Below are 24,440 nucleotides of genomic sequence, written 5' to 3'. Positions count from 1 at the left end.
AGACCTTGACCACATAAATGTTTGTAATTGATATTAAAGCTTATAGAAAAAATAGGGAGTCATATAAAAATATTGAACAAAAGGAAGGTGGAGGGTGAAAGTAAACCTAATCTTGCTTATCTTCTTTATATACAAATGATGCCACCTTAGCTGCCAATTATAATTCATCACGATTTGAAATTTATATATTAACATGTTACTTAGAAAATGAAAATAAATTGATACTATAAATTTAAGGGTTGGCTACTTTCATATTAACCAAATCATATACATTACTCAATCTTAGGGTAAACTTTAATTAGTCATCTTCATCAAATTCTTAACTCATTTCTCAGTCCAAGTATCTATGTATCACATGTTTATCTAAAATTAGTCTAAAGAATAGTATACATGTATAATTAAAAATACAAAGTTGATAAGATCTATAAAATATAAAATATTGGAATGGTACAATACATTCACCCTCTCCATATTTAATAGGGTTTAGTTAATATGAATTATTAAGCATGTTGACAAGGGTATCTTTATCATATGTATAGAAAATATTTTATGGATAGAGACAAAACTTAAACTCACCCCAATGGCCATGATGATGACCAAGTTCCTTATACAATTAATGTTTCTTTCAAGCTTTATTTATTATACACATAATGTCATACTTATCTTGTGATTTTTTTTGGTGAACCATGATTATCTTGTGATTTAAAAGTTTTACATAGATATTTGGTTACATTTATTGTTTAGCTATTGTTACATTTTAGGAGAAGTATATGAATATGATTTCTATATTATCCTCAAAGAGAGGTAAGTGTAACAATAAAATTCTCATACTCTTTGTTTGAAATGTGAGAATATGGGAAAAGAGAGATTAGAAGGAGAGGAAGAAAGATAATGTTCCTTGTTTAGTTGATGGAAGAAAACTGAGGAAGAGAAAAAATATGTGCAAGTTAAGTAAAAAAGTTTCCAAATACTAAAAAGCCAAGAAAAGAAATATAAATACCAAAACACCCATAATACATCAACAAGAAATTTGTCTAATGGTGTAAGACCATACTAGATCCATAAGGTTGATAGTTTAATTTCAATAAATGACACTTATTGGGAGGAATAACCAAGAATCCCAAAAAATGATTAATTTCTTACTCAAAAAGACGAAACAATACCCTTGGTAATACAAAAAAACACCCATAATATTCTTAACATAAAATTGAATGACAAAAGGAGTAGATTGATCTTTATATACCTCAATTATTTTGGATGAAAATCACATACTCTGCCTAATAATAAAGTGACACATCATTTAAAAAATTCATGTGCATAATAAAAAATATTCATTCATGTAATCTCCATCCAATTATTATAGAGTAAAATAAATTTTATTTCCTAAAAATTTTCACTTGTATTAATTTGGTATCCCAAAAATAAAAACAAAACAATATTCTAAAAAATATCAAATATAAAACATACTAAAAATAACTAATTTTAACTCAAATTTGATAATTTTAGGACAATCTAGGTTTTGCAATTTTCGATAGACCATACATCAAAAGTAAAGGAGGGAACAATTATTCTGTCACAAAATTTCAGCATGTGATCCGTTGTTATTTCTAACTTTATGTATGATTGATTTGAGATAGAGAATGAGACACGAATTAGTACATGTTATTCCGATCCTTACAAGTGACACATACTTTTTATTATTATTTGTAACCAATTAGAAGTGAGACACACCTTTTGTTGTTGTTAGAGATGATACACTATGAGATACTATGATTTTCCAACTTCTTGTTGGAAGTGATATATAATATTTCATGCACGTTGAGTGAGTGAGTTGACAATGGCTTCGAAGGAGGAATCGCTGAGAGAATACAATTCTTCTGTGAAAGAACAAGTCTTCCGCAGTGACTTCCCTTCAAATTTTGTATTTGGAGTTGCCACTTCTGCATATCAGGTCAGTGATCTCAGATATCTTAAAACAGATCCAAACTATGCAAATTTTGTTACTTCACTCAGTTCTCTCTATGATTTCTGATCTGGGTCTTTCAAACTTGTTTGTCCAAACCCATAAAGAGTTTATTTTTCATCTGAAAAATGTATATATGGGAATTTTTTTGGATACTACATCTCACCTTTTCTGTAACGAACTACTACCTTTAGGGCTGCAAGTATTGTTCTGCACTCCTTCCTAATAAGTGTGGTTCTCAACAATCGAACTATTGACCTTTTGATTACGCTATGATCTAGTGGAACCTTACATCACTAAACCAATACTTGTTGGTATATATGGGAATGCTTTGAATTTGAATATTTATTTTGTTGTTTTTCTCTCTTATGGTTTCAATTTTTTGCATTTTTTTATCTGGGTATTTGCGATGTTCCCTGGATCCATGTTGGTATAATGGGATAAGGATCTGATATCCAAAATGTGTCATAAACTATATCTCAGACTAATGATACCGAAACAAAAATAGATCCTTGTCCAATACAATGGACACAGGCTATGTTTGATGTTACAGTTTATTTTATTGGATTTAGAGTGCATTTGCTTAGGATTTAATTTTTTTTACCAATGTAAAGATCACTTATGAATGTTGTAAACAAACCCAAAATGATTTCCAACTTTACATAAATTGTTTTTGATAGAAATATTTATGGATAATCACATTTTTTTCGAAAACTAAGCATATGAACCCTCAACTTTGAGTTTAATTCAATCTGTGAGCTGGTTCTAAGGGTTCATCATTGGACACAAATGTTGGTGGAGGTGGAGCATACTTGAACTTTTGCATTCCTCAATATTCTCTCAAGGGTTTGTTTGCGAGTTGAGTTTCAGAGGTAAAGGAAATGAAATGAGTGGTTTCAGAGATATGAAATACACTTATGAGATGACTCTGAAGCTTTCTATTTCCATTCGTTCCCCTTCAAAACCCAACTTGCAAAAAAACTCTTAGAGTCTGTTTGCGAGTTGAGTTTTTGGAGAGGAAGGAAGGGAAAGGGAAGGCTTCAGTGCCATCTTACAAGTGTATTTTATGGCTCTCAAGCCTTCCCTTTTCATTCATTCCCTTCCAAAACTCAACTCGCAAACATATCCTTAGAGTTTAATTAACTTAACTAAGCCTGAGTTCCACTAGATGGGGTTGAGTACATGAATCAAATGACATCATAATCTTCTATTATAAATCATGTCATCTTAAAGTTAAATTATTTAATTTCTTTTTGCAATATGATCTCAGAGTTTGTTCCCTTTGACTGCAATTGAGCCAACTCTTCCCTTTTTGCTTCTCTTTAGAACTGTGAAATTTCTTGATCTTCTCTAAACTCTAGAGCTCTTTGATTCCTCCTTTGTTTTGTAGTACTAGCTCCATTTTGTTTGAGTTCTTCAATCTATCTTTTGTTCCATGATTTCTCCTTTCCTTATGTGCAGAAGCCTCCTTGAATGTGATCAAGTATAAATGTGTAATATCATAATATCCTAGATAAAACTATAAGGCTAAACTCATAACCCATTTATTAAAAATAGCTGTTAATTGTAATAATCCCAAGACAAATTAATTGTGAAACCCTTAGGCTAAAAAAGTTGGTATGTTTAGAATGAATTTTTCAATTATATAATACTGTATGACAGACAGCCTGGACCAATGTCTATTAAAAATTTGTTAGGTGAATGACATATAATCAGAGAAATGGTGCTATATTTATGAGTGATGGGAAAATCATTCAATTAGACATTTAACTTTTTGTTGCTTATTTATAGATAGAAGGTGCTTGGAATGAGGGTGGTAGAGGTCCTAGTATATGGGATGCCTTTTCACACATTGAAGGTATGAGAAAGTTTTCCTTAGTGGATAAATTTTGAGACTCTTCATTATCAATTTGCTTAAATGGTGTTACTTGATGCTTCATTACCTGGTATCTCTTTATTTGTTAGGAAACATTATTGACAAAAGCAATGGTGATGTAGCTGTTGATCATTATCATCGGTATAAGGTTAGTAGTGGTGTTTTAAATTGCAGTCGTAGTCGCGATTGCAGACATGGTTGTGGTTACTATGATTGTGGTCATTGCGGCCGTTGCATTGTGAATTATTCTGTGATTGAAAAAATGTTTTTGGATTTGATGTGGCCTGATGCGTTCTAAAGCAGCCTGATGCAACCCAAATATGGTTGCGCTACGGCCCGGTACAGCTACATCATTGTAATTGAGTATCACACTATAATTGCGGTGTGATGCATTTGTGGTAGTCACTGCAACCGCAACATTGTGGCTGCATCACGTGATGCGGTCTACAATTTAAATCACTTGTCAATAGTATTGATTTTGGGCTAGAAATAACTGCATTACCTATGCAGTGTTTCTTCCTATGGGACCTTCCTTTCTTTTAGTATGAATGCATCTGTTTTTCTGTTTTCCCCACATTAATACTTTTGCACTAGTTTTCTCTTTGAAATGTCATTTTCAGTTTATTATATATAACTATTCACATGAGAGTTTGGCAAGATATCTATAATTTTATATATTGTATCTGATACTTATTTCTGAAATCCTATGCTACAAATGTTGAATGCTTAACTTTCTGAATGCAATTATGATAACAGGAAGATATTGATCTTATAGCCAAGTTGGGATTTGATGCTTATAGATTTTCGATTTCTTGGTCTCGTATTTTCCCTGGTATGTTCTATTACTGTCAAATTTTAACATGCTTTGTATATAGTTACTTTTAAAATAAAGTTCTATGTCCATGAGAGCATGAAGGTTGATCAGTTTCTGTTTCATATCATTAGGTCAGTAAACATTTACTTCTTTTGGCTCCTAACTATGTGTCCACGAGATTTGATTAAAGGCTTGTTTAGGGCTTGATAGGGAGTGATTGGTTGGGAAGGAGCAGTGTTGGCCCAACAGCTAAGAGTTTGTTTACGAGTTTGGTATAAGGAGGGGAAAAAACGGAAAAAGAAAACTTCAGAGTCATCTCACTAGTGTATTTCATGACTCTGAAGCTTTCTTTTTCCCTTCATTCCCCTTCAAAATCTAACTCACAAACATACCCAAAAAGAAAAGGGGTTTTCGATGCTGAAATTATTTTGATTGAAACAGTTCTTTCTGCATTTTCCCCATTAAAACTTGGACATTTGACATGTAAACCTCTAAATCTAAATGAAACCCAAGATTTGCCCATTAAAACCATTAACTTGCACATGTTTTCAAAGATAAACATGAAGCTATCACATTTAAAATTGTATCAATTAATACTGGGTATGGAGAACACAAGAATATATCATTATACATTTCAATTTTATATCACTTCAACTGTTAAAAATGAAAATTTTAAAACCTGCTCCAATTTTTAACATTTGATCTTGTTAGTTTATATAAATCTCTTTTATATCTCTGCATTTGCTGCCTATGAAATATTTTCTCAACCTATTTTCTGCATGCTTCTTTTGCTCATGTTTGCATATTTACATGTTTTTCTCGGGGTAAAATTTTACTCTCCCAAAGATGCAAGTAACATCAATTTCTCCAAAGAAATATGATAAATTTAGTCTCTGTCATAGAAAGCAACATCTATTTTGTCTCAATCAAAGGCTTCATTAATGAATGTTGTCACAGTGTACAGAAAAGGATGATTTTAATGTTACTTTCCATGATTGAGTGACTAAAGTTTAAGTCAACCTTCTTTTGGGGGCCAAATTGATGTCTCCTATGTTGTTGGGGTAATTAAAATGTGTGTTTCATGTTTTTGTTAGCGGACACTTTGGTTTTGTATAAGGTGAGTTTGACACAATGGTAAGGTTGTTGTTAGTAACCATGAGGTCACAGGTTCAAATTCTGGAAACAATCTTTTCGCTTGTGGGGTAAGGCTACATACATCTACCCTCCTCAAACCCCACTAAGTAAGAGCCTCGTGCATTGGGATACCCTTTTAGCTAAAATTTGTCCTTGGTGGAAAATGATTAGTCCTTAACTGTTTAGGGAGTTTATGCTACAGCATTGAATATTTTTTGATGTTCCTTTTACTAATTTTATTCCTCACCATCATTTCTGAGTTGTGATTTTCTGCCTAATCACATTTCTTGCCTTGTTCCTTAAATCATCATGGTCATATTTAAAGTGCTCTATTTACTTCATTTAGTTTATAGAAACTTGTAATCTTAGATGACAATTGTTTTACATTTAGTAATTTATATGTAGCTTATTTTGTATTGTTACATTGTCTGACATAAATCATGGAGATTCTTTGGGTTTTTTTCCTGAGTGTAGATGGCTTAGGAACCAAAGTTAATGATGAAGGGATTACTTTCTACAACAACATTATTAATGCTCTTCTTGAGAAAGGTATGGTCTTTATGGAACTACTACTTTACCTTAACTTTCTGGTTCTTACATCAACAATATATATATTAAGTTATTCTTTTCCAACAGGTATCCAACCTTATGTAACTTTGTACCATTGGGATCTTCCACATCATCTTGATGAGTCAATTGGAGGATGGTTAAATAAAAATATCGTGTAAGTATCATATAACTGGATTATTTTTTCATTTTAAAATTTGTTTCTTTCCAAATATTCAGACAACTGCTTTGTATGATGTGATTGATAGTAGTAAACAATGTTTTAATTGTGGTTGTGATTGTGATTGCAGTCATAGTTGTGGTTATTATGATTATGGCTGTTGCGGTGTAAATTATTTTATGATTAAAAAAATATTGTTAAATTCGATGCGGTTTGATGTGGCCTAATGCAGTCCGATTACAATCCTATGAGATTGCGCTGCAGCCATATGCAATCACATCATTGTAATTATTGTCACACAACAATTACGGTGTAATGCGGTTGTGGTGGTTATCACAATATTGTGACATATCACATGTTGAGCTCCACAATTTGAATCACTCTTAGTAAAGGTTATGAGATATTATCCTATTGAATTAAGAAAATTCAAATGGGTGCGCATAACAACTCAATTGAAGTAGACAGTGCATTTAAAAAATCACATTTGTGATCAGTTCTTACTTAAGCCCCAAATGTAAATTCAAATTGTATGTGGAAATTTTTTGTATAGAGAAGAATAGTTGCTTGAAGTGTTGTTAAACTGCCTCAGAATCAGTTTCTATCTTATTTTATATATAGGAATGAGGCCTAGTTAAAATGTTAAATCAATGTTGCAGTCCCTTGTTTGTGATCCCTGTAGTTCTCCAAAATGTTCTTACAGAGAAAGTGATAGGAAACTGGGCCCAAATTTGATAAATATGGGAAATCACATGGGAATGGGATGTGAATTGTATTTTAGGTATTCAGCTGAAAGCTTGGGGCTAAAGGGGTCTTCTTGCTGGAGCAGTTTGTTCTAACATTTCTGTCCCTACTCTCCATTTTTATGTATATCTCCTTCACTTTTAATCAATGTAGCAATAAGCAATCTTCCTTTCAGTTATGTGCTGAGTTTTGTTTCTGTAATTCAGAAAGGAATTGTCCTTATCATAAAATATGGGAAGTTAGAATTAGGGAGACAAGCTTTAGAAGCACATGGATTTTGTATAAGTCCAAGTAAGACGGTGTATATGGAGTGTAAGTTTAACAAGAGGTGAAAAACTCTACTTTAGGGGTAAAGACTGGGGATAATGTAATACCAGAATTTACTGAATTTAGGTATATTGAGTCAAACATACAAGACGATGAAATTGACGAATGTGAACCATATGATTCAAGTGGGTTGGATGAAATGGTGGAGCACTTCAAGTATCATTTGTGATAAAAAGGTGCAACTTAAGCTTAAGGGGAAGTTTTACGGCATGAATATAAGACTTGCAATATTATATGGAACTAAATGTTGAGCGATAAAATGTCAACATGAGAATAACCTCCATGTAGTAGAGATGAGAATATTGCGTTGGATGAGTAGACACGCTAGACAAGATAAGATTTGAAATGAATGCATCATGGAGAAAGTTAGAGTATCTCTTATTGTAGAAAAGATTTTAGAATCGCGCCTTAGGTGATTTGGACATGTGTGGAAGAGACCGGTAGAAAGCCCCGTAAGGAGAAGACATCAAATGAAAGCTAGTCCAATTCCTAAAGGAAGAGGGAGACCAAGAAAAACCATAGGAGAGATGATAAAGAAAGACTTAAAGCTCAATGTTTTGTTAATGAACATGATTTATAATAAAACATTATGGTGTCATTTGATCTATGCAATCGGCCCCACCTAATCGGATAACGGCTTGCTTGTTATTGTATAAAGTATGGGGTCCCCCTGTTTAAAATATTTGTTAAATTTACATTATCAATCCCTTTAAGCATGTCCTTAAAGATAGGGATACGAATAAGAGTTTTTAAGGTCTGTTTGTGAGTTGGGTTTTTGAGGAGAATAAATGAAAAGACTTGGGAGCCATGAAATACACTTATGAGATAGTCTAAAGTCCTTCCCTTCTTATTCATTCCCCTCCAAAACCCAACTCGTAAACAAATCCTTAGTGGAGGGAAAATGAATTATATTAGAAAAAATATTAGTAACTAAATTGAGTGGTGGATATGATAACCTCCCCAACATAGAAACAACTAGGCCCAATTCAAGATCTAAGAATGTAGCAATGCTGTTCAATCTTCTGAAAATTGAAAAGAGAAACTCCCTTGAAACAGCTATGACCCATAAACAGCAAAGTGAAGCAATAAACATAATCCTATCTCATGATAGGGGAAAAGATACATCCTTAATAGCAATACTTTCTTTGTTTTATCATTTCATACCTGTGCACTCACTTCAATGTTTAAAAAATTTGTTTCAGAATTTGAGTAAGGACTTATTCAAATCTATAGTATGTGGATGTTGTTCTTTCTTTCTGTCTCTAATTTACTCTTGGCTATCAAATATTGTTGCTGTGCATACTTTACAGCAAAAATAACACTCCAAAGGAAAAACAAAACTTATGGTCTTCACAAATTTTATTTGTCTTTTATAGTAAAATTTCACAAACCATGATTGTTTCCAAAATATATGCTTTATTCCTTTATGTCTAATAGATTTCACCCAGCTTCCCAAGGAAGTATCTGATGCGAAGTTTACCTATTATGCTCGCACTAAACACGTGTATAAACTTCCTTGTTCTTAAGACCTCCCTTGTAACTTTTCCTTTGTACTGTTATTGAGAAAAGTGTTTGAAATCATCTCGATGATTAATTCAGTATCCTATTATTGAATGGTATGGTTATCTGGCATATGCCAGAGATTATTTTGCAGTCTATGCAGATACTTGCTTTGCAAGTTTTGGTGATAGAGTAAAGAACTGGATCACTCTTAATGAGCCCCTTCAAACCTCGGTAAATGGATATGATTCTGGGATTTTCGCTCCAGGAAGACGTGAAAATACGTTAGTAGAGCCATATTTGGCTGCACATCATCAGATCCTGGCCCATGCAGCAGCTGTTTCCATATACCGAAGCAAGTACAAGGTGCAATATACAAGAATTTTGTACTTTGAAATTTAGATCACTACTAATTTTGTTCATACTGTCTGTTCTATTTGGTTGTTTCTTCCCCCTCCTCTAGTTTCTTGACTTTCAAATTATCTACATATTTCTGCTACTTTCAGGAGACTTTAAATAACCATTTCAAACTTTAGGGTAAGTCATAATAAAATAAAGAAGAAAGTGTTAAAAAAAGCTTTGCTCTAAAAGTTTTTACTGAAAATTTTGTTTTTGATAGAGACCAATCAAATGAATGATAACCAATTGATCCATATAGCTAGACCCCTACTTGGTTTGGGATAGGACTGCATTGTTGTTTGTTGAAGAGCTATAGGTTTAGGGTTAGGGAATGGAGAGACAGAAATACAAATGTTAGAATATAAGGAAACATCCCATAATATTTTATCATATCTTAGATTTGATTAGGATTGACTCTACCATTATGTGTAATTAGTTTAAGTTTTTATTTCTCTTTTGTTATTGGCCTATAAATAGGACCAATCTTTTGTACTTTTGGATTAACCTATCATATCAAATTAATATCTTGTCATATTGTTTAGAATATCTATTCTCTCTTCTCCACTTCCTTTACCTAAAATCCTCACTTGAAAGGGATGAATGAAACATCTAAATTGCTTGAGTGATTTATATGCACTGAGCCTTTTCTCATTATAGTAGAAAAGTGCATACATGAGTCCCTTAATTTTAGGGCAAGGAAATCGAAAAGGTAAATGCATGATATGATTAGATAATCACATATTTAATCCTAATCAAATATTGAATCTTGTAATTATCTTGACAATCTTCTATTCATCTCAATTATCTCAACACTTCCCCTCAAAATTGACCATACATGTAGAATGCTTATAGCTTACATATATATGATATTCTTGGACATTAGAGAGACTTAGTGAAGATATCAGCTAATTGATCCTCAGAATTCACCAATGAAGTACTGCTCTTCCTTGCAATAACCTTTTGGTGAATATACTAATAGTGTCCAGCTCTATGTGCTTCGTTCGTTCATGAAAAACTGAATTAGAGGTAATATATAAACTTGTCCATTTATCACAAATGAGATTCATATTTCAACTTTGTAGATCTTTAACTCAGATGGTTGAGCAGGAGTAGAATCACTTTGATTTGGATTATATTCATTATTTGCAATTTGTGAATCACATGGGCATCATAGGTAAAAAATTACAAGATGAGGAGTTGGTGATAACATAATTGATGTAGGTGGTATTGTGGTCACTCATGGAACCGTTGACTAGTAAACTATCTAGGACTAGGGGCTTATGGACAAGAGGAAGAGATAGCACTTGAGATATGGACTCTAAGGTTATAGAAATACTTAAGTAAGGAGTATCCTCAAAGAATGTTACACTGAATGAGATATAGAACCAATTAGTAGAAGGATTATAACACCGATAACCTTTTTGGACGGAGAAATATCCAAGAAATATGCATTTGATTGCACGGGTTGACAACTTATCTTTACATGGAAATAAGTCATGCACATCGATAATATAGGCCATGTGATTCAACTCTTGTATCAATCGTTTGTCCAGTACTCCAGTCCTGTATAGTAAAGAATTATCAGTGAAGGTTATAGAGAAATTAAAGGTGCAAGTGAGTTGACTAACAAATATTAAATTAAATGGACATCCGGGCATATGCGAAACAAAGTTTAAATTTATGGAAAGGGTGTGGTTTGACCAATGTGGGTAGCTTTGACTTTAGAGCCACTGTAAAGTATGATATAGTGTGGTCTCTTGGTATGTGATAATTTAAAGAAAAGAGGGGTTACCTGCTATATGAGATGAAACACCATAATCCGATATCTAGGATCCGAGAGGAGATGATTGAGAGAGACAAAGCATATGATTATCAGCATAAGTCACAGTGGCTGCGGATGATGGGGCTTGTTGTGTGGCCTTGAACTTTAGATACTCCTTGTATTCAGTATCGGGCAAGATATTCTGACATGTATTCCAAGTCTCACCTTGTTTTTCATGATCCAAACACTTAGATTGAGTCACATTAGTTGTTCTTTTAGGATATCCGACCAAAGAGAAACATGTATCCTGTGTGTATGACCTGTATGTTTACAATAATTGCAATGAGACAAACCACTAGTACCATAGCCTATTCTACCACAACCTTGACTTCCACGACTTGCAAAATTAGAAACGAAAGCAGGTGAATCTGAACTTGTCTGAGAACTCTAGAGAACAAAGCAGATTATTCAGAACTTGATTGGGAACCAACTATTAGCATGACTTCAGGAGTTGGAACTCGCAATAAATGATCAATGAGGACCACTGTAGTAGGCACACTAGGATTTGTGAGGATTTGGTTCCAAACAAGTTTCGTGTCTGCGTGAAGAATGTGAATGCAAACACCATATACATATTATCAATTGTGTTCTGTGTATTTGGAAGATCATCATCTGTTATAATGAACTTTATTTCTTCAATAGTAGATTGCGCCTCATTCAAATATGCAGGAAGGTCATGATCTGTCATCTATAATGTAGTCAGCTTGTGAAGAACATCATGGAGTCATTGAACATCGTTTGAGTAAATTGTCTTGGCCTTATTCCATATGTTACAACATATTTTGTAGCTGCAGAAATTAACCATAAGCTTTGGATTGAAAGACTCCCATAAAAGACACACCAATAGATAGTCTGGTTTCTTCCAGTGATCTTGTTCAGTGGCAGCAATGTCATCTGGCTTCTTTCTGAGATGAATCGACAAACCAGACTATCCGAGAATACTAAAGACACAATACCCTTATTTGTGGGTGTGCTGGAAATATCTAGATTTGAAGCCATGAAAAGAGGCAGATAATGAACATCCTTGACTGTGGCTGAACGGCAGTATTATGGATTGGGACTGTTGTAGACTTTGACTAGGGCCAAGGAAGCAGCCTTGATAGTGGTTGGTTGATGGGAATGATTAAGGCTTATTTTATGAGACCCACGGGATGTAAACTCGAAATGAATGAAATATCTGAATTGTTTAAGTGATTTGTATGCATCCAACCTTTTTTGTTTATAGTAGAAGAGTTCATACATGAACCCCATAATTTTAGAGAAATAAAATCAGAAAGATAAATACATGATATAATTTGATAATCATATATTTAATCCTAATCAGATTTAGAATCTTCGAATTTTCTCTACAAACTTCTATTTATCTCAAAAATCTCAGTACCCACCATTTCAACATGGTATGAAAGTAGTACCATCTTCCGAGATTTGTCCCCTCACTATTCCATTTATTGATAGGAATATTGTGATCCAAAACACTAACATAATGCCCCTATTTATAGTACTAGTTATGTCAACTAGTAGTAATACTAACCCTATCCCAGTCACATAAGACTTAACTATCCTAATATCTTAAAATTGCTGTTCTTCATTTTCAAATTATCTGTGAATTTGTATAATTACATAAGTAGGTAAAATTTACAATCCTAAAATTATATTATTCTGAAACTTGTCTTGGTTTTCAAGGAAAAGCAAGGGGGACAAATTGGCCTGGTAGTAGACTGTGAATGGGCAGAGCCTAATTCCGATACGGTCGAAGATAAATCTGCGGCTGCAAGGCGCCTGGATTTTCAGATTGGCTGGTAGTTCCAAATACATATGTACCATGTTAATGTTTCAGTATGAGCATAATAGATTTTTTAGCTTGATATAACATATACTGAAAGCTTTGATATTTATATTATCTGAGTAGCAATCATTCTACTGAAAATCTTTTTTTATGGAGCACCTCCAATAAAATTTCTTTTTATTTATGGAAAACCTCTGATCCACGCTCGATGTATATAGCAGACCCCAATACAATTCTGTATCATGTTGGATGTTAACCTGTTGAACTCAATTCAGTAGAAAGACTATGTTTCAGAAATTTCTTTCTATTTTTCTGTTATCACAAAAAAAGAATGAAGAGACTGATATCCATTTTTCTTTGACCCCGATGAATACTAGATTAGAAACTGAGAAAATTTATAGATGAACACTACATTTTCGGGTTGAAGACATGTCTAACCTTGGTTTAAGCTGTCTTCTTATGTTAGCATATATATTTAACCCAGGTACTTGCATCCACTATATTACGGAGACTATCCTGATTCTATGCGTGAACGACTCGGAGATCAACTTCCTAAATTTTCTGAGGAGGATAAGAAGTTTCTGTTGAATTCATTGGACTTTATAGGCCTAAATCACTATACCACAAGGTTCATTTCTCATGTAGCAGAATCCACTGAAGAAAGTCATTACTACAAGGCACAGGGGATGGAAAGAATTGGTAATAATTAGAATCTTGTATCATTTTTTGAAATATCTCTCTATGGTGAATTCTCCTTGAAGATTGAATTCTGTTTTTTTGTAACAGTGGAATGGGAAGGTGGTCAGGTCATAGGTGAGAAGGTAAATATAATCTCCCTCACATAAACATTGTTCTTTTTTTGATACTACTAAGGATATCCCCGTGCAATGAGCTAATCTGTTTCGGGGTGTGTGACTGCCCCTTCCAACAAGTGTCGCTCCCAAGAATCAAACCATTGACCTTTTGGTCTTTCTGGAGGTCTAGTGAGGCTTTACACCACTAGACCAATACCTTGTTGGTATACAAATACAATGTTTTGTTCATATATATTCATGCCAAATTATGCATGTTTTCATATTTTGTGTGTATATGATGACAGGCAGCATCAGAGTGGCTTTATGTTGTTCCTTGGGGTCTTAGGAAGGTTCTCAATTATGTATCACAAAAATATCCTAGCCCTATATATGTCACTGAGAATGGTATGTAACTTTTACCTCTTCTTTATAGATTTGGCACAGTGGTAAGGCCGTTGTTTAATGATCATGAAGTTACAGGTTTAAATCCTGGAAACAGTCTCTCTGCTCGCAAGAGTAAAACTGCGTATATCTACCCTCCCCAAATCCCACTAAGTGGGAGTCTCGACCCTTTTTTATAGACTTCACGAGAAAATAATTATAAAAGGAACCAGCAGAGAGAAGGAGAAATTAAGTAAAAAAACATTAATAGTCCTGTATGACTATGTCTCTATTGATTCTTTGATGCCACTAATGATGCCCGTAACAACTTTTTCCAACTCTTTGAACTCTTTCCTGTTCCTTATCACTCTCTTGATTCCTTAATGCTTCCCTAATTCCCTTGAAGTTCACCTCCTTTGAGGTTTGTTAAGAAATAATCAAATTAAAGAGTAAAAAGGCAGCTCAATGTACGATTCTTTAATTTAGTAGAGTCTAAGAAGGGTAACTATACATAGCCTGACTCCGGGTGAAGAAGCCGTTTGTAAGATTTTGAATTCATGGCCTTTAAAACACAAGACAAACAACCCTAGCATTTCCCGGAGAGTCTCCCTCAACCTTAGCAGTTTTGTAGTTACTACCATTATAACAAACCTCAAAGCAGTATTGAAATAAGAGAGAATTTTGCATACTCAAAATAATAATAATAATAATAATAATAATAATAATAATAATATAATGAAATGTGGAATTAAATAAACTTCTCAACTCAACAGAAAAGCACCCAAAAAAATTCAGTGGAGCAGAAAAAGCTGTCTCAAACTTTGAAGAGAAAGTGACAAATTTAAGTCCAAAAAGATTAGTGGAAGTTAACAGAAAAGCCACAAAGAGAAAGCAATATTTGAGAGCAAAACATGATACATTTGTTTTGACAGGTATGGATGATGAAGATGATGATAACTTGCAACTAGATGAGATTCTAGATGACAAACTAAGAGTTCGTTATTTCAAGGGATATGTTGCATCAGTTTCTCAGGCTATCAAGTAAGTTTGGAGTTTACTTGTATTAGAATATATGACTATCATTTTTTAGAGTATATACAAGATATTTGGATCCATACACAGGGATGGAGCAGACATCAGGGGATACTTTGCATGGTCATTGTTGGACAACTTTGAATGGGCTCAAGGTTATACAAAACGCTTTGGTTTGGTCTATGTGGATTATAAAAATGGGCTCACTAGGCACCCAAAGTCTTCTGCATATTGGTTTTCAAGGTTTCTGAAGGCTGGTGAAGACAAAAAGGGTAAAGAAGAGTAGTAATTGAATTCCATTATTATATGTCTTACAATAAAGGAGTATAATAATTACTTGTAAGAACATTCAACCAAAAAAAATGGTGTTATAAGAACAAATCTTCCATCATTGTTTGTAATTGGAAGCATTGTACAGCCTAAATAGACTATAGTAGCATTGCTACACTTAAGTTATGGCTGTATCAAATGTTGATTCAAATGCATTAAACTCTATTTAAGTTCAAATTTGTATTGGCTTCTAAAATTCTTCCATTTGCCTTTTTTACATTTGAGATATAATACCACAAAGCGTTGGTCTAGTGGTATAAAGTTCCTGCTAGATCTCGAGGATGACCAAAAGGTAAAAAATTCGATTTTTGTAAGCAACGCTTGTTGGGAAGAACAGTCACGCTCCCGAAAAAGATTAGTTCCCTACCTAAAAGATAAGGGGATACCATTGGTAGCACTAATAAAATATTTGAAATATAATGAGATGAAGCCAACTTATAATTTGCTATATTAAAAAGTGTGGGTGACTAAGTGCACAAGGCTCTTATCTAATGAGGTATGGAAAAGATAAACCTATGTAGTTTCATTTTTGCAAACAAATAGCCTATTTTCAAGAAGATTTAAACATGAAACTTTTGCAACACAAGATAAGCAACCTTAGGGTAATGTTTACATTCACCTTCTATATTATTCACTATCTTCTATTACTTTATTCTATATAATAATGGTATGGTAACTTCTACCATTTTATGAGCTTGGACAGTTGTGGTATTTCATATTCTATGGTGACTCTTTTTTCCGAGGTAGTCCAATGATGAGAATTGATAAGCCTTAAGATGTCTAGCTATCTCATATTGATAAGCCTTAAGATGTCTAGCTATCTCATATGATGACACTAATTAGAGTTTTATAAATATATATCTTCTCTCTCATAAAGTGTATCATTTATTATGATTGGTCAGAAAAATATTTATTTATGTGTTCCCTTTTTTAAATACATAATAATATGGTGTTTAAGTATATTACAATAGTGTCTGCTCACAACTTGTGCATGCTAATATTCACTTTCAAACAACACCTAAATAAAATTGGATTTATTTAGATTGAGTCATCCGATTATAGATGTAACAATTTGGTTAGATTTGGTATCTAAATAGTTCAGGAATCAAGCCAAAGAAAAGAGATGGATTGGTTTGATTTCTGATATTTTTCATCATAACCAATCATGAGTAGTGGAACTGGATCAAACCATGTTTTCCAATTTAGTTTAGTTTAATTCCATCGATTTTACAGCTGAATCCAGAACCAAATACATTGTTATAATAAAAATTTATTTTTTTTACAAATTATATCTTCGTTTGTACCTTTTTGGTATATATATATATTATCTTTTTTAATAATGTAATTTATAATTACTTAATTCTGTAAAAAAAATAACTTTATATCAATGCAAGCAATATTTTTTACTCAATTATTGAAAGGCAATTGTCTACTTAAATATTCTAAAACAAATGTATCTTTAGCTTACAGTGATATAATTTTTTTTTATAAAATAAAAAATATAGCATTCCATAATAAATACTTCTAAAATACTATAATTTATTTAATTCTATTGCAAACTGATGACCCAACCTAAACATATCCAATTTTATTTGAGTGATTAGGTTCAAATTGGTGGGGAAATATAAAATATTTAACAAAATTAGTTCAATTAAATATGGTTAATTTAGATTTTATTTTACTTTCATAATCAAACTTAATCAAACTATAAAAAAAGGTGGGTCATTGTATAAGGTTCCTATATAAGTGATTTCATTTTCTTATTAAAAATATATCACTTCACGTACCACATACTATGATTGATTGAAAAACATTATTTCATATGAAAAATAACAACTAAGTATTTTTCTAACCGATTAAAAGAAGTAGTGTTATACTCTTGTGGTATAGTATATGTGCTCCCAAATCTAGTGGAGTTTGAGGTGGTAGATACACAGCCTAATCCCATAGGTAGATAGATTATTTCTAAGATTTGAACTTGTGGAGGTGGTAGGTCAGAATTTGGACTTTCTTATTGTATATGGGCAAGAGATGACCTTGGACCGTCTTGGTTGGGTACATGAAAAGAGACTTTGATGCTTAACTCATTATAAATGAAGATATATAAAAAGAATGTAGAGTGAGAGTATGAGAATACAAATGATCTTTCTTCTAAGGGATTCCATCTATTTATTGAGAGGTTGAGTGAGATGTACTCCAATATGACTTTCCCGCTTTGTAACATCGCAATTTTCCCTTATCGACAATCTATCGAAAAAATGAATTATTAAATTAACCCTAACAATTAATCTTCAATTATTTGAGTGGATACTTATTGAAACCAATTTTCCTGCTTGACTATTATAACTAATTGTCTGTTAAACCAAACATATCCATATTGGAACCAATTGTGTTAAAACATGATCTATTTGAACCCAGCTTGATAATTTGCAAAAAAAATGTCACAATTCAACTATCTTCCTATGTCTTATAAATATTTCAGTTGGTGTTGATACCAATTCTAGGATTTAAAGATATCCTGTGCACCCTTATGATTCACTATATATCACAATCACTCGGTGGTAAGAATTTGATCTTGGATCAGAGCGAGGTTATGGGTTCGAATTCACGGTTAAAGTTGGAGGAGAATTGTCCTATTTAAATATATCGAGAGTCACCCTCAAGATTCAAGTGAGCTTAACATCCCAAACCATGATACTTAACATCATAATCCTTCAAGTGCCTTTAAGGGTATATTTGCGAGATGAATTTTGAAAGGGAATGAACGAAAAAGAAAGATTTCAGAGTCATAAAATACATTTGTGAGATGACTCGACCTTTAATTTCTCTTCCCTCTCCTTCAAATTCCAACTAGCAAACAGACCCTAAGTCTCGAGGAAATAAAGTTGAGCCATAACTAATGGCTATAGCTGGAAATTAAACTGATAATTAGATTAGCATTTGTTTACATACAATGAAAGGATAAGGATTAATGCATTTCTTCTCAAGATTGTATGTTAAGAGTGGAAGGTTCTAACAGTAGTTTTATGGATCATGAGCTTTTTGGTTACAGATATGAATTGAGTATATCACAATTTCTACTACATTCTATTCAGACTTATGCAGATTATGGAGGATATACAAAGATGCAGATGATAAGAAAATGCAGACTGAATAACTTAGTAAATCTAAACCTGTGGCTATGGATACCATTTTGCTCCTCTCAAACATTTTTACTAGAAGAATCATCACAATAACATGCCCCACTTTTGTCTTCAATTCATCAAGTGAACTGATTTTCATCCATTTAGGCCTCTCCTGGAATAATGCAGAAAAAAATGATATTAACTTTCTTCCCAATATTCGAAAATGTGGTTGTGTTACGAGTAGATAAATAAAATGGAAAGTGGCTAACATTTTGCATTGATTAAAGATGGTGGAAGTGAGATAACATTTATGAAGAATATGCATGAGATGAAGATGCTGGATTCAGAAAACTTATCAGGTGACTAGTTATTGATAAGAGTTGACCAATGAACAAAGTTAGAAAAATAGAAAACTGATTTCTATGAACCAATTTCACAAATCGTTAAAGTTTAAGGAGTAATTAGGATGAAAACATAGTTTACAGTTACAAAATACATAATGTTTAAGGGAGTTTTGTGAACTTTTCTCTTATTGTTTTTAGATTGAAGAGTTCACTGAATAAGAATTTACAACTACCTTCAAAGCAAACATTCCAAACAAAGAGGACCCTTTAATGGCACGGTCATCAGAAGGTGATGCATTAGGAGGTACATTGCTTATGAACAATCCATATAAGCCCATACCAAATATCAACATAACAGTACCAGCAAGATAAACATCTGCATCAGAAAGATTCGTGCATTTTATTGGCAAAAAGCAAAGGTTGAATAGAAACAGCATACATAATCTTAACAGAAATTGGGACAAAAATTGAGGTAATAAAGGGAGCACTCTCAAATGAAAACATAGATAACAATATGCTACTTAAAAATGACTGCCCAGTGTACGAGACTCTCACTTAGTAGGATCTGAGAAGGTACATATATACAACCTTAACCCCGCAAACAAAGTAACTATATCCATAATTTGAACTCGTGACATTATATAACATTATCGTTGCGCCAAACTCACCCTTTAGCATTACGCTACTTGCAAGAGGTAAATCATCTTTATGATTTGGAAACATTCAGGTTAGAGATGATCTAGAATGTTTTTTTTTATAACAATGTACAAGAGGAGCTAATAGAAGTTTGATAACATAAAAATGAAAATGAAATGAAAAGCATTATGATGGTTAGCTTCTCCAATTTTACTTTGATGTTTTTATGGTCCCAGAAAATATAAATGAGAAAGTCTTTGACTAAAACAATACTGTAATGAGAGTATGTCAGATGAGTGATAAATACCAATTGCTTCCACCAGCCTCAGAACCATTTGTCCACTGTGAACTCCTTTGACACAGCTTGTCCAATAGACTTTGTATGCATCAACAATATAATTACAACCCTAACATGATTCAGGATAGTCAGATATGTGTAGGCTCATTTATGATATCAACTAGCATTGTTTTAAATTGAAGTTCCGGTCATGATTGTGGCTATTGTTATCACGGTTGTTGCGATGCGGATTGTGACCGTTGCAATGTGAATTATTGTGATTAAAATAATCTTTTTGAATTTAGTGTGGTCCGATACGGCCTAAATGCGGTCCGATGCGGCATGATACATCCTAAATGCAATCCAATGTTGTTACACCGGGCTCAACAGCCGCATCATTGTGGTTCGACATCGCACCGTACATCACACCACAATTACAGTGTGATACGGTTACAGTGATCACCGATAATCATGATAATCATAATATTATGATTGCATTACGTGATGCGGTCTACAATTTGAATCACTGTTGAACAGTATTACTATCATAATACCAAAGGGGAACTAATAGCAAAAGAAAATAGAAATAATGTGACAGTTGAAGAGACTATACATTTAGAAAGCATATTAGTGAACCTGCCAATGAACCTGCAACAGCAAAGAGTGCCAAGAAGCGGAAATCGAAAATGATCTGTTCAACAAAGGATATTAATTAGAGAGGAGAATGCAAACAAGCACATAATTAACTTTATGATTAAACAAAGGAAGAAATATCCAAATACAATTCTCTCATTCTTCAAGTAGAGAATCATGGTTCTTTTATACTAATTTGTGATTTTTTTTTGTGAATTAGTTCCAATACAGAACGAACCAGATTTTTAACTACTTTAAATAAAAGAAAAAAAGAATAATATCTTGTTTTGCAGTATGCAAAGCTTTACTTGGACCATGAAAACTGTTATTTATCCTTCAATGTGTTTTCCACTTATTTATTCTTGTCTGACCAACAAGTTTCAGACAAGTAATTAGTTTCTGGTAAGTAAATAAAACGCATTCATACATAAAGAATCTATTGAAATGAATGTATTATAGGAAAAGGTGCAAAAGCATAATATACAGCTTCCCATTCTTTAAGCCCCTCCTCTAACTGCATACATTTATTCCTCTCTCATTTATTTTATTCATTCTTCTATTTGATCAAGAAAAGTCTTACTCAAAAGGATGTGTACGCTGTTCTCTTTAGCACGAGTACGTAATACGCAATATGTTATCTTGTCGAATATAAGTATGTTCGGGGTATATTCAGTAGCTCCTTTCAAACTATTTCTTGTAAGTTCAAATCAACTTTTGTTTCATTATAAGATAATACACAATGATAAAAAAAATTCTTATTTATTGTAACTCATTTATATAGCTGAGTGTACATCACCAATTACTAATTTTTTTTGTTCTTTATGGTACTTAAATTGTAGATGAAAATCTAGTTTATTCCCTACAGGGAACCAATTTAAAAAAGAATCACAAATTGGTACGGAAGAATCAATTTACAGTTTTAAATCAAAATAAGGTAATTATATTTCAATTATTAGACATGAACTCACAAGTTTGAATCATGGATTGCCTCCAACAAATGTAAGGTAGGGTTACCTAGTAAAGACCCACATAGTTGATGATTTAGAGCACTAGGTTGCCCTTTGCCCATTTACCTATTTATATTTCACATGTCCCACCAAGGATAACTACTCTCACTTATGTGTCTATGTTCTACATTCTTAGAGAGTCTACTTTTTTGAACAAAGATTATTGTTGCTAATTATTTTTTCATACTGATTAATAATAATGAAGCAAAAATAATATTTTTAATAATATAATATGTTTTCATCAATATTGAATAGTATATAAAACATGATTTGGAATAATAAATATTTGTTCCTACATTATTATGTCAATCTCACCACAAAATCGTAAAGCTTGGTATTAGGTACCCTACATTTGTAAACTAGTACACATACATCTAAGACAGATAAGTAACTTCATGAATAAGAGAAAATCATGATTCAGTCATTAAATTTGTAACTTAACATACTAAAGTAACCGTTATGTTACTCCCTAATTTTAAGAAATTATCGTTTGTCCTTATAAGCAATAGTAAACTGCATGAATATATGGTTTTTTTTACTATAATTTCTTAAAATTAAGGACTAATATAACATTTGCTTATAAATTGAGGTACAAAAATATTTCTTTCTCTAACAATAATAAAAGAAAAGGCTGATTATATTATACACTATCTACTACTTATTATATTACACTCTCTGTATGATCATTTGATATTTTAGATGCATCATTTGTTATTTTTTACTATGTACATCTATTAAAAGCTTTGAATATCTTTATTTTTTTAATAAGACTATTAATTACGAAGTAATATTAAATAAATATAACATTATAATCTCATAATATTTTAAAAAGCCAAAAAAAAAATAAGTACCATATACAATTTATTTAAAAGTGTCTTAAGGTTGGATGATAATATGGTTTTAAAGTATATTATTTTTTAAACTAAATCACGTGAGAACAATACATCTTACGAGAAATAATAAGAATTAACATAAATCTTATTTGAATATTTAAAATTAAAATATACATGCATATGATTTTTTAAGTGATACCAATAACTAACTTTAATCATAATCATTCATGTATAGTTATAAGGTACATATTTATTATTCTCAATTTTTATATTAAAACTATCATCACTTAAATCACTTCCTGATATTTTCAAGATTTAACTCGTGAAATAAAATGGGATAGTATAAGTGAATGAAAAGGTAGTGAAAAGAAAATACCCTTTCAATGGAAGACTCAGTAGACCGAATAAACTTAAAAAACGGGTTGCCATTATTAGCATTAGCCAAAGCATACTCAAAATCATTCTTTGAATGAGTAGAGTCAACAAAAGGGGTTGATGAAGATGAAGTACTAGTTGCAGATGTAACACCTTGTGGTGTTAATGATGCTGCTTTTGATTCATTAGAAGAAGAAGAAGATGAAGAACTTATTGAAGCATTTGTTATATAAGAAACTCTATTGGGAATATGTGAAGAGGAACGGTGAAGTGAAGGTGAAAGAGATGGTGGGGGAAGAGAGATGAAGGTGTGACAGTATAGAGCCATTGAATAAGTGAGAAGGAATAATGTGATATATAATTATATTTTTTATAGTGTAAGGTTTTAGTATTATTATAATAAAAGGGATTGATATAACAATAATGATATAAGAGTGGAAGAGGGTAATATTATCCACATCTTTTTTTTGTCTTATGGGGCAATGCAAAAATATCTAACTTCTTGCCTATATATTTGTTTTTTCCTTCTATTTATAAGTGATGGAATGCATGTGGAATTTTTAAAAATCCATTAGTTTAAATATCTCTTCTTTACTTTAATATATCACATGTTATTGAAATAATTCTGGTTAAGAGGTCATATGTTTGAAACACGTTCTATTCTAAGTGTTTATTCTCTCAATTTTGATGATTCAAAATTCATTAGGTAAGAATATATTGAATTATCTGAATTTTTTAACTTGTCTATCTTAAATATGGAGAATATCATATAAATATTATAATATATTCAAAGTGATAACATATTGTCTCTCATAGATATTATATTATTAAGATAATATCAAAAGCTAATGTATATGTTCAAAATATGTCTTTGTTCAAAACATATCTCAAGATTCGTTAGATAACTAAAAATATTCTTTTAAGAAGATGCACATTTAATCTGAAATATCCAAAGTTCAGAATCAAGAATTCAAATCGTCAATCATAGAATAGTGAAGAATCAACATAGTTGAATCAAGAATAGGTAAAAGCATTGTTATTGTCTCTAAAGACTTGTTTTGAATAAAAAAAGCAAAAAGATATGAAGAAGAGTATTTCATTGACATTGTTGGAAACAAGCGAGCAATTAAATAGTAGAAGAGTTTAGAGAAAAGAGAATAACAGAAGAGGTTTAGTAATGATGTTCGACTAATTGTGTCTACGTCCTCAGGAGCGTTGAGAGACTACCACTATGTATTATTAGAGAATAAAGATTTATGTTTGACTATTCTCTTCCTTGTTGCATTAGGTTTATATAACATAAATATATAGCTCTCTAACACAACTCATTTACATCAGCTCAAGCTCATAACTTGTATTGCTGTTATCTAGAGATATGAGTCATTGCACAATAAACATTGGCTAGGTTTTGGTGAATACATCAACATCAATAGAGAAGAAAAAGGTTTAAGGACTTGTAGATTGGAAAGCACAAGTTAATAGATAAGATTTTATTGGATTCTAGTTTAAGGTCTTACCTTAATAGTTCATTTTAATTTTGATATATATAAAGCTCAAGAAAATTGTTTTTCAAAGTCCTAAAGG

At 32.2% G+C, this 24,440-nt stretch overlaps 2 protein-coding genes across 3 annotated transcripts; one reads left to right on the top strand and one right to left on the bottom strand.

Moving 5' to 3' along the window:
- On the top strand, positions 1,799-15,811 carry LOC109356901 (beta-glucosidase 42). 2 transcript variants are annotated; one of them, XR_002108801.1, is made up of 14 exons: positions 1,799-1,951; positions 3,755-3,821; positions 3,929-3,987; positions 4,596-4,671; positions 6,262-6,336; positions 6,424-6,511; positions 9,223-9,448; positions 12,987-13,102; positions 13,574-13,788; positions 13,876-13,910; positions 14,189-14,288; positions 15,197-15,305; positions 15,387-15,643; positions 15,675-15,811. XR_002108801.1 is itself a non-coding variant. In XM_019600527.1 (13 exons), exons 1-13 carry the CDS (start codon positions 1,838-1,840, stop codon positions 15,580-15,582), a joined length of 1,476 nt encoding a protein of 491 aa, XP_019456072.1. In that variant the 5' UTR covers positions 1,799-1,837; the 3' UTR covers positions 15,583-15,811. The 2 variants fall into 2 exon arrangements, 1 of the variants encoding a protein (XP_019456072.1); XM_019600527.1 differs by having other exon boundaries at positions 15,387-15,811.
- Positions 18,581-23,243, bottom strand: LOC109356902. The gene is made up of 5 exons (XM_019600528.1): positions 22,858-23,243; positions 20,622-20,699; positions 20,039-20,138; positions 19,329-19,471; positions 18,581-18,923 (listed from the first exon to the last, which is right to left on the bottom strand). The coding sequence occupies exons 1-5, from the start codon at positions 23,182-23,184 to the stop codon at positions 18,714-18,716; spliced, it is 858 nt and encodes a 285-aa protein (XP_019456073.1). The 5' UTR covers positions 23,185-23,243; the 3' UTR covers positions 18,581-18,713.

The sequence above is a fragment of the Lupinus angustifolius genome, chromosome LG09 (assembly GCF_001865875.1).
Source record: "Lupinus angustifolius cultivar Tanjil chromosome LG09, LupAngTanjil_v1.0, whole genome shotgun sequence".
NCBI lineage: Eukaryota > Viridiplantae > Streptophyta > Magnoliopsida > Fabales > Fabaceae > Lupinus > Lupinus angustifolius.
The sequence above is the reverse complement of the archived record's forward strand: the minus strand, read 5'-3'. Positions and strand labels throughout refer to the sequence as shown.

Coding starts and splice junctions, on each gene's coding strand:
- LOC109356901 (XM_019600527.1), top strand. CDS start 1,838: ATGGCTTCGAAGGAGGAATCGCTGAGAGAATACAATTCTTCTGTGAAA. Junction 4,672..6,261: donor TTGGTCTCGTATTTTCCCTG/GTATGTTCTATT, acceptor TCCTGAGTGTAG/ATGGCTTAGGAACCAAAGTT. Junction 6,337..6,423: donor TAATGCTCTTCTTGAGAAAG/GTATGGTCTTTA, acceptor CTTTTCCAACAG/GTATCCAACCTTATGTAACT.
- LOC109356902 (XM_019600528.1), bottom strand. CDS start 23,184: ATGGCTCTATACTGTCACACCTTCATCTCTCTTCCCCCACCATCTCTT. Junction 20,700..22,857: donor CTGAGTCTTCCATTGAAAGG/GTATTTTCTTTT, acceptor TTTGTTGAACAG/ATCATTTTCGATTTCCGCTT. Junction 20,139..20,621: donor CACTAATATGCTTTCTAAAT/GTATAGTCTCTT, acceptor GAATCATGTTAG/GGTTGTAATTATATTGTTGA.